We start from the raw sequence: 19,649 nt of genomic DNA on the forward strand, positions 1-19,649 counted from the left end.
CAGAGTCTCTATTCTAAGTTCGACACTTCGGTATTGAACAAGCTTCTCTTCCATGTGATGGTATATAAATTTTCTGAGCACCTGAAGTTTCGTTGGTAGACCAGCTCTTGCAATTGTGGGCTCTGGTTTTCCCAAAAGCTAGACATCACTGGAAGATCTTGTCGATGGTTTCTTTAAAGACATTGCAGAACTAATAATTACAAAAACATAATGCAGGTATTAGTTAAATGATAATAAAAGTTAAATTTACACTATAAGTAAATATTCCATTCAATCAATTGCGAATTATTGTATTCTTTTTGCAAAAAATACCTTTATTTCACAGAGAAAAAGCGGACAAATAAATTCTTGGCACAAGGTAGATATGCTATTTTAGTTCCATCGAAAGTGGTACTTCTCGGCTCTAGCACATGGAAAAGGGCCTTGCGATGGAGTAGGCGGTTCAGTAAAGAGACTGGCAGCTTGTGCTAGTTTGCAAGGACCCTATGACAATCAAATTCAAATCCCAAGACAACTTTTTGAGTCAGCAGTAGAAAACATTACAAAAGTAAATTTTGCCTACTCAACCCAAGAGAAATATACTGCAGCTGAAATGTTCCTGGAAAGTCGTTTCGATCAAGCATTAACTATCAAAGGAACCCAACAATATGATGCATTCATTCCCAAAACTACATCAACATTATTGGTGAAACACTTTTCAGATGGTTTGCAGGGTTGGGAAAAGAAAGTGTCACAATCCCCAAATAAACTTCAATTGGAAGACATATCAGGCTATGCCACCGCTGAAGGAAATTGGTGGTTCGGGTATCTTTTACAGAAAAATGAAGAACTTGATGAAGTAAAAATAACTTTTCTTCATCCATTTGGCCATTTCCATCATTCTCATAACCAAGAAACGCTGATGTTCTGTGGATGTCTGTAGTGGACGTTCTGACAAATGTGAATCCTGTAACTCCCTATGGAAGAAGTTATGTTCTCCTTGAAAGTGATGTACGCCGAACAAATGTGGCTTTTTCAGATTTCAAGTGATAAACATGTCCTATTACTTATTGAAGTTTTACTATGAAATCATCTGTACTCTTTCTTCAGATGAGTGTTCATTTTTATTTTCACAAAAGTGTAAAACTTAGTATTCTTCTGTTATTACCATACGTACAGAGTATTCTTGAAAAATAAGTATTAGTTTTGAATTTTTTTAACAATGAACCCATTATCATCCCAAATTCATATTTTGCCAGGTGCTTTACAATACTATCTATTCATGGAATTAATTTCAAAATTTTAAAATATGTACTTTTTTGAAAAATTTTTAAGTAAAATTTTAATTTTGATTTTGAAAATAAAAATTTGGATTAGCCTATATGATGTTGTATATCACAGGAAAGGGCATGAAAAATGCTCTAAAATGACATCTCAACCAGCTCGCCAGCTCAATTAGAAGAGCTGCAATTCCAATTTCAAAATACATTGAACATGCTTTTTTGGGCGTTTTTTCCAAATTTTACATAGCTCTATCTTCAGTACGGGTGAATATATAAAGTTGAAATTTGGTATTTTTCTTAGTCTGTTTAGAGGGCATTTATGTACCAAATTTCATTAAAATCTGAGATGGTGAGGTTAAATCACTGTGTTGAATTGATATGGAATGATCCATCCATATGTATTTGAGATTGAATTCCTATGTAGTAAAATACATAGAACTCAGTGAGTTCTCACTTTTACCCATAGTGATCAGTGTTTCCTCCAGAGGGCTTTGCTCTTCCCATCCCTTCAGAGTTGACAATTGCCCCCTTACACACATGTAGCTATGATGGGCCTAAGTTAAACTGCGATTACAATGTCACTCTTGTTCAGGACAAGTATTTTAAAAGTAAAAAGGTCAAAGTCACTTCCCTCATATTCCCTTCACATCGAACAAAAATTTCTGGAAGAAAGCGTGTGATATGTTGTGAAATTTGTTCCAAGAGGTCATTTTCTCTGTAGAATGTTTATTGTGCCTATTAAAGATAAGTGTAATATTGAATTATTTGGAATGAATGAATTGTCGAAATAATAGCTTGACCAGCAGTGTCATTTCAGATTTTGTCAGGAAAGAGGGGCATTGTATGAGTTTAAAGTCCCACATTATGCCATGGTAGCTAAAGATGACGTGAACTTACTGATTATAGTGGAGTCTGATGCACTATTTTCATTTAACTGTACCTCCACCGCAGGGGTAAAAGTGGATCTGAAAAGGTAGGGGGACACATAACGTCACGCCGTCCCCCTTGCCTATCTTTGCTCATTGTAATTTTCTTAGAAAGTGGGGGACGCCACAGATAATTTCTGGAAGTGGGGGGACGGCGTCACCCCGCGTTCCTCTGCACTTTTACCCCTGCTCCACCGGGAATAGAAGGCGAGCGGGCTAGCCACTAGACCAAATGAGGGTTCAACAAAGTTAGGGATCAGTTCGGGTATAACACATATACAGAATATTAAGATATATGAAGATTTTAAAGAAATATGAAAATTTTGTCAAAATACTATGAAATATGAAAATTGCAAACATTCTATTTCGATTCAATATACCGTAAATCATTAAGATCTTTGTTCCCACTTTCCTACAAGTCATGGTTTAAAATATGAAATTTCATACTTTGCCTCTCTCTAGTATAAAAGCAATTTGGAATATGGAATGATAGTAATATAAAGAAACAGGCAACAATATGTTATTGGTATCTTACGCGTTCGTCACGAGGAATGATACAGCATTATAACACAAAATATAGGAATAGTGTATAGTTGTTTTAACAGAGTCGAGAAGTTCAGTACATGGCGTAAAATAAGGTAAATTTTTAGCCATTAACAATTGTGCATTTTTCGTTTTTTATCAGCAATCCACGCACGTTTTTATCTTTAACAAAATATACATTGGCAACATTGTGCGGGGCGGCCAAAGTAAATTCTCTTTATGAAAGTTCCTATTTAGAACAATACTTCTTCTCTGGTACTGAACACTGAGAATGGCAGATAAAAGTTGCGGGAGAAAAAAAGTGATAGCAACTGTTTTAGTGGACGTAACCGCTTATGAACGCTTCAATTTTAAATTGGAAAGCAACGATTCATAATCAGTGGTGCAACTCAGTGGCTGTTTATGAAAGAGGGATAAAGACGTACGGAAAACTCTGTTACTTTCTCCTCGTGCAAGCAGTGCTCTCCGTTATCTTCGTCTAGCTATACAGACGAGAAACTGATTTTATATCTGAAGTGTTAAAAAAGCGGATTTTTTTCCGAATTCTGGAATATTTTCAATTTCCGGATTTTCAAACCGAATTCCGAATTTTCCTGAATTTAGATTTCCAGATTTTTTCCGAATTCGGAAAGTAAAATTACGGTTTCGGAAAATAAATTTTCCAGATTCTCAAATATGTGGCCACCCCTATTTCATATTAATTTATCCAAAATTAGTACTTGCAAATCGCGGAAACAGTTCAAATTGCAGCTCGACCAATGTTTCCTCAGTGACACGGATTGAATGTACTGATGCATTGTCATGCTAACTACACTTTTCTTGGTCATTCCCGAGCTTTTCTGTGCTATTGCGCCTTTAATCGGGACAATAGTAATCCATAGTATTAACTAGTAATGTTTATCCCCTTTCTGAGGTAGTCAATTAGAATTACTTTTGCGTCCCGAAAATCTGATACCATCACCTTTCTAACGAATGGAACACATTTCCCCTTTCTCGGAGCCAGTTCGCCTGGTGATCCATTACCTTGGCTACTGTTTCATTTCCAGGATATAATGACGTACCCAGGTTTCGTCCATTGCCACGAAACGACGCAAAAATTGGATTCTTCTCAAACACTTGCAAATTGACGGCATATGTTCGCATGAAAATTGGCTTGTGCTTTGGGGTGAGTACACAAGAAACCCATCTTGCGCAAAGCTTTTTATACACAGTTCATTATGAAAAACGAAGTGAACCCGTCTGCTTGAGATAGTGGCTTGTGCTAACTCGCATACTTTCATTAGTAAAGCCCGGAATTAATGGCGAAATAAGAGCCCGAAAATGGCTGGCAAAATTGCAAAATAAACACCCAAAAATAGCAGGTAAAATGGCAAAATAAGCAATCACGAACTTTGGGGAAAAATAGATACTAAAATATGTAAAAGCTATCATAGGCTATAATTCGTTTACTAATCAAATAAATAAATAAACTCCATGGTTCTAGATAATCACAATAACATTTTAAAACATATTTTTCTGACCAGAACAAAATGAATTATTTAATAACTATACGATTTTTGTTACAGTTCCAAGGACCTAACGTCCTCTTCATCAGACATTGAGAAAAGACAGATGACAGCAAATCTTATATCTTCCTTAGCCGTTAGTTAGCATATTCATTTATATAATTTTAATTGTTGTTTTTATATATATAAAATTTAAATTTGTAATATGAATTAATTAAAGAAATGTCTAACCAAATTATAGAACATATAAAGGAAGGTCTCAGTATTTTTGCGAGGGAACCAGTACTAAGAGAATTGAAAGAATGGGAAAGGAGTTTTGAAGGAAAAGTAAAAATGAGTTTAGACAACAAAGGAAGATTGTTAGGTTGGAGAGAAGAAAAGGATAATAGAAACAGAGTGGTATAGGTAACGTAATATTATCTGAAGAAGAGAAGAAATGCTTAAGTCTAGGGCATAAATTTAAGGTTAAAGAAGAAGAAGTGGACAAAAAGGAATTAGTGTACACAGTAGAACAAGCAATAGCAGATATAAAGGACAAGGAGGAAAGGGAGAAAATAAGGAAAAAAGCATTATCGATTGTTAGACAGAATATGAACAAGAAAGAAAGTAACTTAAGGAAAGAGGAGAAGGAAGAACTGAAAATTCTGAGAAAAAGAAAAGACATTGTAGTGGAACAGGCGGATAAAGGAGGTACGTTGGTAATTATGGAGAAAAGTGGTACCAAGAAAAACTAGGAGAGCTATGTGATCAAACATATGAGGAAGTAGGTAACAAAGATATGAAAGAAGAAGCGATGAAGAAGATAGTACAAGAAGGGAAAAAAGAAGGGATTAAAAAGTTGATAAATGAAAAAGGAAGGATTCCTATAATGAAAGGTTTTCCTAAAACTCATAAGAAAGAAATTAAGCTAAGATCAGTGATGGACTGTAGAGGTAACTATTTTGAACCACTAGAAGAAAAATTAAGAGAGATAATGGATGAAATCAGAGAAGAGCAAGAGACATACAGAATTAAGAACACAGAAGAATTGAAGAAGAAGCTAGATCAGATGAAGTGGAATCAAGAGAACATGTTAATGTTTAGTGTAGATGTTAAAGCCATGTTCACAAGCATAAAAAGAGATTATGTTTTAAGGGCGATAGAAGAAAAAATGGAAGGGGAAGTTAGAGGTCAATGGAAAAAAGAAAAAGTTATAAGAGCGCTTAAGACGTTATGGGAAAATAGAAAGCCTAGTAAGGATAAAAGAAGGTCTAAGCATTGGATCCAAGCTGAGTCCAGTTTTAGCGGAAATAGTGATGAATAAGTGGGAGAAAAAAGTGACAAAAGAAGCAAAGGGAAAGTTAATCTTTTTTAGCAGGTATGTAGATGATTGTTTAGGCATATGGACAGGGAATAGAGATCAACTGGAGAAATATGTTGAACTCATAGAAGACGAAGAAAAAGGTATAAGGTTAGAATTAGAAGAAAACAAATCTATCAATTTTATGGATATGAAGATAGAGAAGCAAGGTGAGAAAGTAATTACCAGTTGGTATCAAAAAACGTGTTGGGCAGGTATTTATTGTCACTGGAGAAGTGATGTAGACAAAGCAACTAAGAATAATTTTATTAGGAACATGGAAAGGATAGAGAACATCAATAGTGAAGAAGAGAGAAAGAAGAAAGTTTTGAAAAATTTCTATAAACAACTTAAAAATAATGGATATAGGATAGAACAGATAAAAGGAAAGAAAATATAAAAAAGAAAGAAGAGAAGAAAATAAGTGGTATGGAATTCAGAGCATAGGAGAAAAGACGGAAGTGCTAAAGAAGTTACTAAGAGAAGGAGGTATTAAGACATATAGAAAAGGAGGAGAAACGTTGTTGAGGTGTATAAGGAAGAAAAAGAATAGGAGGGAAAGCAATATAGAGGAGGAGGAAAAAGGAGTTATCTATGAATTGAAATGTAGTGTGTGTGACATGAAATACATAGGGGAGACGGGAAAAGGCTCATGGACAGATTGAAACAACATAAAGATGATGTTCGAATGAAAAGAGAAAATAATACTATTTACAAACATGTGAAAGAAACGGGACATAGGATAGATTGAGAAGGGGCTAGAGGTTGAGAAAGAGAAAGAGGAAGGATTATTAGGAAGTGGAAGGAAGGGAGAAGAATAAAGAAAGAACAAGAGGAGAACTTAATGAACTGGACAAGTGGTATAAATATACATGAGCAATGGGAGAAATTAATAGAAGTGATAGAAAAGAAAAATGCATAAGACTATTAGTGCAATTTGAATATTTCCAAATTTCTGATATTTTATTTTATTTTATATAAAGATCAATATAATTGTAAAATTGCATTGACAATTAACATCTATTAACAACGTAATTATATTTTTTTTAATTAAAAAATTTGTTTATTTCGTTAATATTTCAACACTACATTTGGGTAATTACACATAGGCTATACAAACGAAAAACAGTTACATTAAAAAGAAAAGAAAATCTTATGATAATTGTAAATGCACAAATCAGTCCCATTATTTGATTTAAAAACACTTCGCTTAAAAACTGAAATTACTCAAAATCCACTTCTGTTTTTCCAACACTACACTACCCAGACACACACACAAATGAAAAAGAACTGCATTAAAAAGATCTGGAAACTTCCGAATTCTTCTTGTGTGGGTTATCTGATTGAGTATGTGACATATAGCATGATTATCTCATGTTACGCAAAGATCATTAATCTTTTTTTTTTTTTTTTTTTTTTTTTTTTTTACACGTTATTGTGATAAGCCTCGCAACAGCATCCTCAAACCTTCGCCGAGATTACAGACAAAAGATCTCCTCCAGTTCCTTACCAGAGGGTAGCGTTCCCAAAACTGATGCAACGTTCCCTCTTTGTACTGCCATGCTGATGCGTTGCAGTAGAAAAGAGGTTGCTCTAGCATCTCCTGACGATAAAGAAATGCGGTGACCAACTTCTTTTATAAAGTTAAGGCCTTCGGGACCCCATGAACCACCCGATTCAATAGCTATAGCGACAAAATTATATTTGTCAAGTAAATTGCTATACTTCCTGCGTTTTTCTGTTTTTCGGCGAGCAGCCACGTTGCCAGCTTGTGCTGAGGAAGAATGTACATTTGAAGGGGCGAAGGTGTCGGAACAAGTAAAATCCCATAGAAGTGCTTTTCCTTTCTTCCACGGTATTAGGGTCATACCATCTGGCCTCTTGCCGTCTGCACGACTGCATCCCAACGGTTCACATATAGAAGGAACGCCTGCTGAAATTAGTGCCCTCATGATAATGTCGTTGACTCTGGAGTGGCGTGAATGTCTGCCCGCACTATTGGCACAGGAGAGTCCATGAAGGCCCTTCTTGTCTACGACACTTCTACAGGCAGGACATCTGTGTTGCTCGCAAACATCTGCTCCCAAACGCAGTGCACTGGCAATTCGAAAACTGTCATTGGGAAGATGTAATCCTAAAGAAGGTGACGGGATAGCATGAAGCCAAGCGCCTGCTTCTGGAGATGATGTAGCTAGAAGTCTGGCCTTATCTTCTGGGTTATCGGATGACTGAAGTAGAGCTGAAAAGTGATGACTTATAAGAGGATCGTCCCAAGAGGATTGTAGTCCTCTCTTATCAAGGTCAGGTGGATCTGATCCCACTATAGATGACCACTTAGCAATGCTATCGTTGACATCCGAATCCGATACTAGGCTAAGATCTTGTTGGAGAATGGTCTCGATCAATGGCTTAGCGCCATAGAATGAAGACAGGAAGGATGAAATAGCCAGATCCATGGCGCGACGAATGCCGAGACCTCCGTGGTTAACAGGAAGGGACGCCTGCAACCAAGAGTTATTGTTGAGTGAACAATTCAGGATAGATTCTAGACCGGTTTTCAAGGTGTTGTCATAGCATTCCAGTAGATCAGCATCCCGCCAAGAAGGAGCACAGCGAAGAAAGTAATTATATGTAATTATATGATATTGTTACATATTACAAATTTAAATTATATATATATATAAAAACAACAATTAAAATTATATAAATACATATGCTAACTAGCGGCTGAGGAAGATATAAGATTTGCTGTCATCTGTCTTTTCTCAATGTCTGATGAAGAGGACGTTAGGTCCTTGAAACTGTAACAAAAATCGTATAGTTATTAAATAATTCATTTTGTTCTGGTCAGAAAAATGTGTTTTAAAATGTTAATCAAATAAAATGTTACATTTTGCACTTTGCACTTACCACTTAAAATTCTGGCTGTAATTCGTTTACTAATCAAATAAAATGTTACATTTTGCACTTTGTACTTACCACTTAAAATTCTGGAAACTTGTGCAGCCCGTGAAGGGACGACATCTAACAATTCATTCACCATTCTTCAGTAGTAACAATGAAACAATAACTTAAAAACACTATCACATTTTATTCACACGCGGTTACATTAGCACAAACATAAGGAGCTCGCAGATGAAGAGAGAGAGAGAGAAACTGTGTAAAATTTTACTTCCCAACTTGAAATATTAGAAAATTTTCCGGTTTCCGAAAGCTAATTGGAAAATTATAATTTGTTGCTGACTAACTTTCCTTTACAGAAATTCAATTTTGTAGCTGAATGTGCAGTTAAATATAGTGGAAAATTTTCCACCTAACATCACTATACATAATATCCAAAATTGTCCGACTTATGAAAAGTTTTTTCCACTTGTTTCTACATCGTGATGAAAATTTTCCGATCTATGAAAATTCCTTTCACTTGTTTCTACAGAGCAATAAAACTTTCCGATTCACAAAAAGTTGTTTTACTTCAAAATGATGAAAATTTTCCGACTCATAAAAAGTTCTTCAATTTTTCCATATAAGACAGAAAATATTTCGATTCATGAAAAATTGTTTAACTTGTTCCTACATAGTACTGAAAATTGCCTGAGCCATTAATATTTTTCACTTTTTTACATTTCTGTACATGAATTCAACCAATTTTATGATTGCTTAGGAATTGTTACTTGATTGTTGATATTTTTTTAGAACGGAAAATTTTCCACCTCACATCACTAGGTATTAATGAACTACACCGACAAATTTCAAGAGGTGATTTCTTACATCAAAATAAGAGAAAAAGTTCATATGGACCTATGGCGAAAAGTGCACAGTTTCAGAGCTAGGGCTGTCCAAAAATCGCGATAGCGCCAAATTTCAAGAGGCCCTATTTCGAATTCGAGAGTGTGGGTGGTAGTCCTTATCAGCGTAAAGGAAGTCACCCATACGCAATCCAAAAATGCATATTTCATTAATGTTCAATTGTTGTACAGAGTATTCCTTGTAGGATGAAATTCTCAGACAAGCCATCAACCGAATTTTGAGATATGCTCTGACTTTATGATTGGTCCAAAGTAGGCAAACGATAAGCCTTGATAGCAGTGAATACAGAATCCTTTGGCGCGATGTCGGAACTGTTAAGGATCGTCAGCAATACGGTCTCTCGTACTCGGGAAAACGCATAGTGCGATGTTTTCTTTCACGTTTTTAAATGAAGAAAACGTGAAATATACCGTGACGAAACACATATCATCACATGTTATTCCGAACACACACACACACACACACACCAAAAAAAAAAAAAAAAAAGCATGGAGCTGCCGCTTTCTAACACTTCCCCCTTCCCTCCGTAGCATTGGATGTCCATTGTTGTCAAGGTTTATCTCCTACCTACTTTGTACCCTTCTTGAAATCAGGGTATATCTGAAAACTATTGAAAACATATCTGAGAATTACACCTTGTAGGGAATACCCTCTACACCTATTGACTATTGATGAAATATGCATTTTTGGATTGTGTATGCGTGTCTTCCTTTACGCTGATGATAACCACCATGTACAGTTTCTGGAATTCGAAATTGTGCCTATTGAAATTTAGGTTTTTCGCGATTTTGGACAGCCCTAGCTCTGACACTATGCACTTTTCGCCATATGTACTTTTTCTCTTATTTTGATGTAAGGAATCACCTCTTACAGTTTGTCGGTGTAGTTCATTAGGGTGAGTCAAAATAAGTTTATAAGCCAATATCTCGCGAACTACACATCAAATAAGAATAATATTAAGAGTCAATGTACAATACAGAGGGGCCTAAAAATGAATCAAACATAAGGTTCCCACGCCCCTTATGTTGGGGGAAGGGGGTTACGTGAAATTTTCAAATGGGAACATAGGTCGAGTGATACCTCGTTCGAAAGAGCTTGGAAAATTAAACAATTTTTGATATGGGGCACCGTTATCAAGATGGCCCCAAAAATGGTCCTGTATCAGATAAAATTTCCAGTACTTATAAAACAGAAACGGCTGAGTAGAAAACGGTGAAACAAAAAAGAAAGAAGGAAAACGCCATAGGCAACGTGGAATGATATTGTTGCGTTGTCACCAGGGCCCCCATCATGGGGTCTCGGGACCAACTTGAAAATTTCAAATGGGAATGTAGGTTGAGTGATACTTTGTTTGATAGATCGTGGAAAGCCAAACAGCTTAGCACAAAATTTGTTTTGATTTCGGGCAAACCTGTTTCAAAATGGTCGCCGAGAATGGTTCCACATTCAGATACAAAGCAGTGTGCGAGAACAGTGCTCTTCATCCAGACGATCCCTTCTTTGTGTGTCAACAATGGAAAATCTCAGACAAATATGAGTATTATAATTGCTCTTTCCTATATGAAGCTGACACTAATATTTTAAACTATAACCATACTTTTAATAACATATGATTAACATAAATTAACAAATACTTCTTTCATGAAGTACAGAATTTTTGTGCTCTCTGCACCAGCTCACATTGAGCATATTATTTTTTAAAAGAAATTTTTGTTTCATATATGTATATATCTTGTAACTGAACAAATTGTGGTTATTCTTTCCTTCATTTGTAATTCATGTCAGTGACATTTTCTGTAGCTATAAATAAAGATATTCTACATTCCTGAACTTATAGATTCCCGTGTTTGTTGAAAGCACTTGAACTGCTTTACGAACAGTAATGTGCGTTGCGGAATTATTAGTGACACTATCATAGTACGTAAGGTTTTAATGTTGATGTCGGTATTGCCCCAACAACCTGTCGAGCTTCCCCATAGAGTTGGGCAAGTCCGTCACTTCTTCATCGTTCATTTCAATTGTGGCTCCACAGCCACACATTGCTTTTGTGTAACATGTATTGTATCTGTCAACTAGTTGAAATAGTATACTTAGCCATGGGCTATAATTCGTTTCTTTAATAATTCATTAAAAATATAGGAGACAAGGGAAAAAAAAGAATTGTTCCGACTAATAATTGCCTGGCTAATATTATTAGTGATGATATGAAGTGTGAACGGGAAATAAAAGCAAGGATACGAATGGCGAGAGAAATCTTTAGAAGGAATAAAAGTGTATTTTGTGAAACGTTGAATAGAGTTGAGAAAAAGACTCATAAAGTGCTTTGTGTGGAGTACTGTACTGTATGGGGCAGAAACATGGAATTTACGCGAAAATGATGAAAAACGACTGGAAGCTTTCGAATTTCAGGTGTGGAGAAGAATAGAGATAATTAATTAGTCGAGCGGAAAATGAATGAGATGATATTAGAAATAGTGGGGAACAAAAGAACAGTTTTAGATATTATTGAGAAGAGGAACAGAAATTGGTTGGGGCATTGGCTAAGAAGGAACTATATCATGAGGAACGTGCTTGAGTTCATGTACTTCGGAAGACTACAGTTCATGGACGATATCAAACCAGAAAATTCGTACGTGAAAACAAAGAGGTTAGTGTGGGAGTCCGTGCAGTATGAAAGAATGGCAGAATACCTATGATAATGATGATTTTGAAAAATATGTTTAGATAAGTGTCACATCGAATTACGTAGATGGTTTTCAGTATACATAAAGATCACAATACCATTTACAGCAATTTGATATCTCAAACCATTCCGAAAATGTTAAAAACAAATGGTTAAGTTTGATATATATTGCTTAAAATGGCGTATTTATTGAAACTTTATAATACACTTCTTACTATATTTTGCTTCTATGATGTTGCAACAGTACCTTTTGGTAGTTGGAATTACAATAAGTTCTCGGAATTACATAATTGTAAGCAGTAATGGAAACGTTTACATCATACACCATTTCTCCAGAACAGTTGAGGTAAGTTGATGTGCACAGCGTTATGACCTTCACATCTATTGAAAGCCATCTATATAACTGGATTATCTACCACTTAAGTGATTTTCAGTTCTTTGTATCTTTATTCCTATTAATTCGAACTCCGTCATATCATGATCATGGTATTAAACACTAAAGTACGTTAAATGTGCATTGCCCCGCCCGTCTCAGTTGCGTTGTTACTGCTGTAGAGGTCACCAAAATTTAAGTCTCTTTGATATTCTACTAGCGTCCTTAGTTTGCAACACTGAATAACAAAGGTGATATTGTAAGTTCATATTCAACATTTGAATTTAAAACGTGTAGAGTCTGACGTAGTGGTGTATATATATATATATATATATATATATATATATATATATATATTATGTTGGCAACTGTTAAATTGGTGGTATAAAAGAGAATGTCAAACAATATTTGCAAGAGTGTATCAAGATAAATGATCAATCCTGTGTATAGCTATATATATTAGGGATGTGCAAAACCGGTTTTTATAAAATCTAGAAACCGGTTTCTAGAAAAACCGATATTCCGGTTTTCTCCAAAACTGGTTCGGTTTTCACCGAAACTGGTTTCTGTTTCCTCCAAAACCCGGTTCGGTTTCTCACCAGAGTAGAGATTCGTTGTTCTCCGAAAACCAGATCTGTTTACAACAAAAGCAGTTGTTTTTAAACATATTAGTTTTTAAGCATATCGGTTTCGGTTTGCACTTCCCTTTTATGGGAATTTAGTGATGTCAATTTGAAGATCTAAACCATATGTAACTTCTCATAAGAAGAAATCAATACCGGCTTCGGCAAAAATCGCACTGGTTTAAGTAAAAACTAAAAACCCAAAACTGTTTTGGAAATCACATAAAACTATTTCTTTGGAAACGGAATCGCTTTCCAGAGAGCAACAAAACACTACTATTGTGGTCAGAAATAGCACGTTTTGGAAAAACTGAAACCGGTTGCGATTAAAACAACCGGTTTCGGTAAAAGAAACCGAATTCGGTGAAAAACCGAACCGATTTTTGGAGAAAATGATAACCGGTTTCGGCGAATATCCGGTTTTTGAAAATTTTCAAAAACCGGTTTCGGTTTTCCTGGAAAGCGGAAACCGAAAAGCCGTTTTTTGTGCCCAGCACTAATATATATATATATATATATATTGTATGGAAAGTTTTAAATACAAATAATCATTCTATTCCTGTTATACGTGTATAAATGCTGTTCAGGTCTAACAACATTTTGCACCAATCATATTTCAAGATGTACGCCGTTAACACACACATCGGCTCCGAGTCTTGCGGGACATTCATCTATTGCAGTACCCACCGTCTCCAGAGGAAATATCGTTACTGCAGCCTGTAAAGAGCGCTTCTGACTTTCATTTGTGGGATTTACTCTTCTTGCAGGCAATACCTTCAAGCACTGCCCATAGTTTGTAATCAGCGGATTAAGATAAGGGCTGCTAGAGAGCCAGTCATTAGTGGATATGAAGTCGGGCATGTTGTGTTTCACCCACTTCTGCATTGATTTCGTTTTGTGAGGAGGAGCAGAAGCTTACTGGGTAGTTTATTGTGGCCTTCTGAACAGAATGTTGTCAAGTCCTTTATTATAAGCTCCAGCAAGTGTTTTGGTATGCGTGAGCACCGATTTTCACACTTTCCTCACAAAAGTGAAGACGTGTGGTCCCAACATATTTCATTTCCCACCACACCATGACTGACACGTGATCATGGACTTTCCAAGAGCCTTTTCCCTGGCCTCCCAAGAGGCATACATCTTATTTTGGTGATTGAAACTCTCTTTGATGGTGAACAGTTTCTCACCGGTGAAAGGAATTAGCCTGTGCCATTGTTGGCATACCATTGAAACAAGCGTTCACATATATGCTTCCTTTGCGCCGTCAGATGCGAGTTAGAAAAGTCCTGGTGAGTGTTGGTAAGCTCGATGATCAAGATCGCACCTGAATAACCTGGATATGGTTCGCTTAATGAAGTTCATATCACTGTCCATCACTGCCTGTTTCCTTAAGGGATTTCTCACTCCCACCGGCATTGCTTAAACAGCGTCTTATGTTCTTGCACTTCGTGAATAACTTTCTCTCGGGTGATCCTAAACGGACCCACTATCAGGGAACCGGAAGTACACAAACGTAAAACTGATTTTAGTTTTATTATTATTATTATTATCATTATTATCATTAACTTGTTGGAAATTTCACTCGCCGGTATTCTACCTCTGTGTAGCGCTGTCACTGCTTCCCATATTTTGTAATCATCCCATTCCATTCTACTAGTATGCGTTACGTGTCCCCCTTTCTACAGTAGCACTCACAATGTGTCTTTGTACGTATTATCCTCAAGATCGTTCACTCTTCCTACATGGACAGTGTTGTAGCCTTTGGAACTTCGTAACAGAATTTATATCCAGATATATATATATGTATATATTGGCAACGAAACATGGATTTCAGTTGTTGTTTCTTTTCTGTCTGTTATGATTATAGTATGAATCAATATGTTTTTTGTGTATAGTACAGAATTATATATGACTTTATTTTTTAGTTACATTAAAATGTTAAACTTAATGGAATCATTGTTCTTACCATTCTACTTGTACCATAGTCCATTGAATTTAATTTAATTTAAGAATCGATTACGTTTCTTTGCTGAATTTTAACGTCTATGAATTTCCATTTCAGCATATTGAAAAAGTTGCAAGCTTTGGTAGTAATGAACGAAAGTCTGAAACAACAAGAACAACACTTTCGGGAGCAATGCAAGGTTGAATTGACAAGATTACAAAATCAAGTAAAGTATGTTTAAAAATTTACTGTCCATTTTCTTTGCTAAGAATTATTTGTTCCTTATATATTTCTCTTTCAATTTAAAAAGTTAGTGAAAAACTTTCAAGCAAATTTAAACGTTAATTATGTCTACTTATATTTATCACCGGCCACGTTTCGTTTAACAAAATGGGTAACATTTGCTTATTTTCATAAAGTGTTTCTCGCTATTTTATAATTCATATACTGTCGTCGCTCAGGCAGAAGTCACTAAGTACAAAATACTAGTTTTAAGATAAAGATGTTTTGAAGTTACAGAACCGTTGCAAAAATCTGCTTGGCAGTATTAATTAATGCCAGTATACGTTTTATGATCATAATCATAATTTATTGCATTTGTTACTCGTGATACAACGAAATTGGACATGTCAGTTATATATATACCAGTATACATAAACATACATACTATTATTACATATGGATTCTTATAGAATCACTAATTTACTTACTATACATTTAATTTTACACATACGAATTATTTTGCACATATTCTTCAACACAGTAAAGTATTGTTCTATCAAGTACCGGTACCTTTTAAGTTTGTATCTATAGCTATTTATAGAGACCTGATTTTTTATTCATGATGGAAGTAGATTGTATAATAGAGTACCTTTGTGCGTAACTGATTTATAGTATATTGTTCTATGTGCATGCAAGTGAATGTCTTCTTTACTTCTTGTGTTGTACCTGTGAATGTCTTTGTTAACAATAAATTCACTATTATGTTTTTTCAAATACATTAATATTTCGAACAAATATATTGAGGGAAGAGTCATTATTTCAAGTTCCTTAAAAGTATTTCTGAAAGAAAAGTTCCATTCTACTCCTGAAAGTATCCTTACCACTTTCTTCTGTAACCTAAAGATGACAATACTTTTAGGTACATTTCCCCAGAACATCAAACCATATTTGATTATAGAATAAAAATTTGACTTATATATATATATACACAGGGATGTAATGGAGGGTATACGCGGTTATACGGCGTATACCCACCTCCAAGTTTTGGAAACTATCGTATAACCACCTAAAATTTAGGAAGTACGAGGGTATACGCTACATTCGATTTATAGTATACTGACTTGATTGGAATAATACAACTACTAACTTTCATGTACTGTATTTCTAAACAAAAAAGTTTCAGTAAACAGCTGGTCGTCAGTCTGTGGTTGCGAATGATGTCTAAATTTTTAAAAAATGTTTGCGTTTTAGCGGTGTGGGAATCCAGTTTTCTGAGAGTCCCTTCTATAATGGAAAACACCACTCTGGACCTGCAGTAGTTTTTCCTCAAGATGTCACATGCGCTGTCCTTACCTTCTGAAAGATGACGTCCGGTACTATAATAGGTCTAAAATAAAACCAAACTGTTTCTAAATGTTTTTCTTGGAAACTCTTAGAAACTCTTTTATTTCTAAAGATCAGTGGGAGATAGAGTTGAGTGGTGAGGAGGGTAGGGAGTAGGGCGTATATCCAGGTGGTGACATTGAAGTTGTTCTGTTTTGACATAGCAATGACCACAGTTTTGCCCTCTTTGATCCAAATTCAAAGTCTACCTATTGGATGCAATTTGAGCAAGGCAATACGAGGTGGAACCAGTTTCTTTCCAATCGTGTAAGGAAATTCCGAAAAAAATATCTCTTTACTTTAGTTCAACGGTTAAGAGCAAATTAAATGAATATATTTGCGCCAAGAAATCGTTGGCCCTCACAAAAATAACAAAACAACGTGACCTATCGTCGGTCTCGTTGATATTTCACTGTCGTTCTCAATACTATCAAATACAACAGCGAACTTCGGATTAGTACTGCTCATTTTGTAGCCGCAATTGACATCAAAGAAAGTGGCGATTGATTTTCAAAATACTCAGCAGCTACTACTAGTAGTAGTTTTTCCGCAACCAACTGGACAAAAAAAAAAAAAAATAAAAAAAAAAGGATGGAGTAAAAGTAAACATTTCTTTTTGTTCTTTCGGTTTCGTTCAGAGAAAAAATATTTGAAAAAAATTTGTTAACAGGAGGAGGTGGAAAACAAGTCAAAAGAGACCTAGCGTGTGAGCATCTCACAGCAACCTTTGAACATTTCAGTAGAGCCGTCACTTGTAGTAGCCGAACTTCATTTGCTTAGTAGTGATTTGACTTTCTTTTTCGGTTGACGAATTAAGAGTTGCTTCGCAATTTGCAATATGTCCAAGAAGGTGATAGATAATTGGTTAAAAGGGGAAAGAGGCCAAAACTGTGTAAATTCTGTTAACGAAAATGTAAAAGCAAAGATATTGAGAAATAGGGAAGAAAATCCAAGTTCATTTGCCAGTTACTACTTCAGAAAAAGACGTAAGAACATTTATTTATTAATTTATTGATTTCACATTATAAAGGTCGTTGTGGCATCTTCGACTTGATGACGAAGATGTCAGAGAGATAAGGTCCTTCGTTAAAGACATTGCAAAGGAAACTAATTGGGGCCTATAAGTTAGACACTATTCCGATATTTGCGTGGTGCGAATGAAGAAAAACTTGTCAAAATACCTGATTTGCAAAGGAATTTCCACACCGTCACCGATGTATTATTATTATTATTATTATTATTATTATTATTATTATTATTATTATTATTATTATTATTATTATTATTATTATTATTATTATTTATTAATGTTTCCGGTATAAAATCTATGAATATCCATTTCAAAATATTGAGAAAGTTGCAAGCTTTGGTATTAATGAACGGAAATCTGAAACAATAAGAACAACACTCTCTGGAGCAGTAGAAGATTCGTTTCTCAATGATTTTACGTTTCTTGAATTTTTTTTCTCGATGTTTTGATTTTCGACCAATTTTTCATTATTCGATATTTTTCCGTTTTTCGGAAAGAATCCTAAAACTTTTCTTTTTCTGTTATGTTTTCATCCTTCATTTGCTTTCTATGTTTAAAATCTTAAGCATTAGGATAGTCTTTATCATACGCAATCGGTGAAACTCATTTTTACCAAAATTGGCACGGGGGTAGGCCTCTACAAGTTTCGTAACCATACGCAATATCATGATGTGCAAGACATTGGTTCTCTAACTATTGGCCATCAAATTCGGGTTTGGATTCAATGAGAGCATTTTGAATAACATATATTACCAATGAAGCTCATCCGATCAGGTCAAAATTATCAAAATCTGTCCATCAAGTTATGACTATAACTAAGTGACATCAAGAAATTTTACTAAATCACGTTCAATTCAACTCGTTCAATCTTGACCAAAGTTAATATGATCGTAGATCTTGACGAGCTTGGTGTAGATACAAGCTCAGTATAAAATAGGTGCCTTCCATTTCAATTCAGGCAGAGCATGTACCATCACCATCTCAGATATTGTTGATACTTTTTTCTTATAACAACTAGACATGTTTCTAAGAGACCCCTATTCTTTTTGTTTTGTCGAAAAAAATTTTCCTGATAAGGAATGGGCCATCAAAGACGAGGAGTACAATTTATGAATCGTAGAAGACATGAAAAATGGTCAATTTCGGAGCCCCACCATTCAGCTATGGAGAAGGTAGTTATAATTCTTATTGTGGTATGTACATAGGGATATAAATAAATTATATTTTATTATAGTTTGGTTTGCGCGTGCGTATCTTTTTGTAGATAAATTAAGAAATCAACGTCAGTTTATCTGAAAAGTCGAAGTTTGCGAATTTTTTTCGAGCACTTCCGGTTCGAATTTTAAAACTCCGTTTTCACGGTTGGTAAGACCTAGTTACCCGCTTTCCGAAAAAAAAAAAAAAATGTATTGCCTGTGTGTGCAACCGTTTCGTCGCAAAAAATTCGAGAAATTGTCAAATTTTCAAAAATCGCCATTTTTTCGAAAACGCCATTCTTTAAAATTCTGAAATTTTGTCAGATGGTTCAACTTTACATGAATAATAACACACCAAATATCATTCTTGATCAATGTTTCATGAATTAACTACAGCCTTTTGAAATTAGCAAAGTTTCGTCAACTTTGATGTCAGTTGGCAACACTAGAAACAATCAAAGTGCAACAATTTGATGTTGTGGTTCGCATTCATTAAATGAAGAATAAAAGTTTTTCCTGACTGCTCTTTATTATTTTGATCAAAAAACCTCTCTGAAATAGAAAATGAGCCTCCCCCCCTACTCATTCGTTTTCTTAAACCGAAGTAATCTGAGGTGGAAATTACGAAAAACACAAATTTTAAGTTTACTTGAAACGGCCATCCAATAAATTCTGATGATTTATAAAAAACCTGAACTATTACCTCAGTGATGATTTGAAATGCTCCAGACAAAGTCCCAATAAGTGCGATGTCATTACAGTGATCGAAAATAGACAAAAATTTAAACAGTCGAAACGTTTTCTTACGCGTTCCA

General features: G+C 35.2%; 1 protein-coding gene across 5 annotated transcripts in view; it reads left to right on the forward strand.

Moving 5' to 3' along the window:
- fidipidine (coiled-coil domain-containing protein 93) overlaps positions 1-19,649 on the forward strand; it is a 327,823-nt gene that overhangs the window by 212,738 nt on the left and 95,436 nt on the right. For all 5 annotated transcript variants that reach the window (XM_081728605.1, XM_081728609.1, XM_081728608.1 and 2 more), the window contains one exon: positions 15,121-15,234. In XM_081728605.1, coding sequence (XP_081584731.1) covers positions 15,121-15,234 — 114 coding nt within the window. The remainder of the gene's footprint in view (positions 1-15,120; positions 15,235-19,649) is intronic.

This window comes from Thermobia domestica, chromosome 10 (assembly GCF_964235325.1).
Source record: "Thermobia domestica chromosome 10, izTheDome1.hap1.1, whole genome shotgun sequence".
NCBI classification, from domain to species: domain Eukaryota; kingdom Metazoa; phylum Arthropoda; class Insecta; order Zygentoma; family Lepismatidae; genus Thermobia; species Thermobia domestica.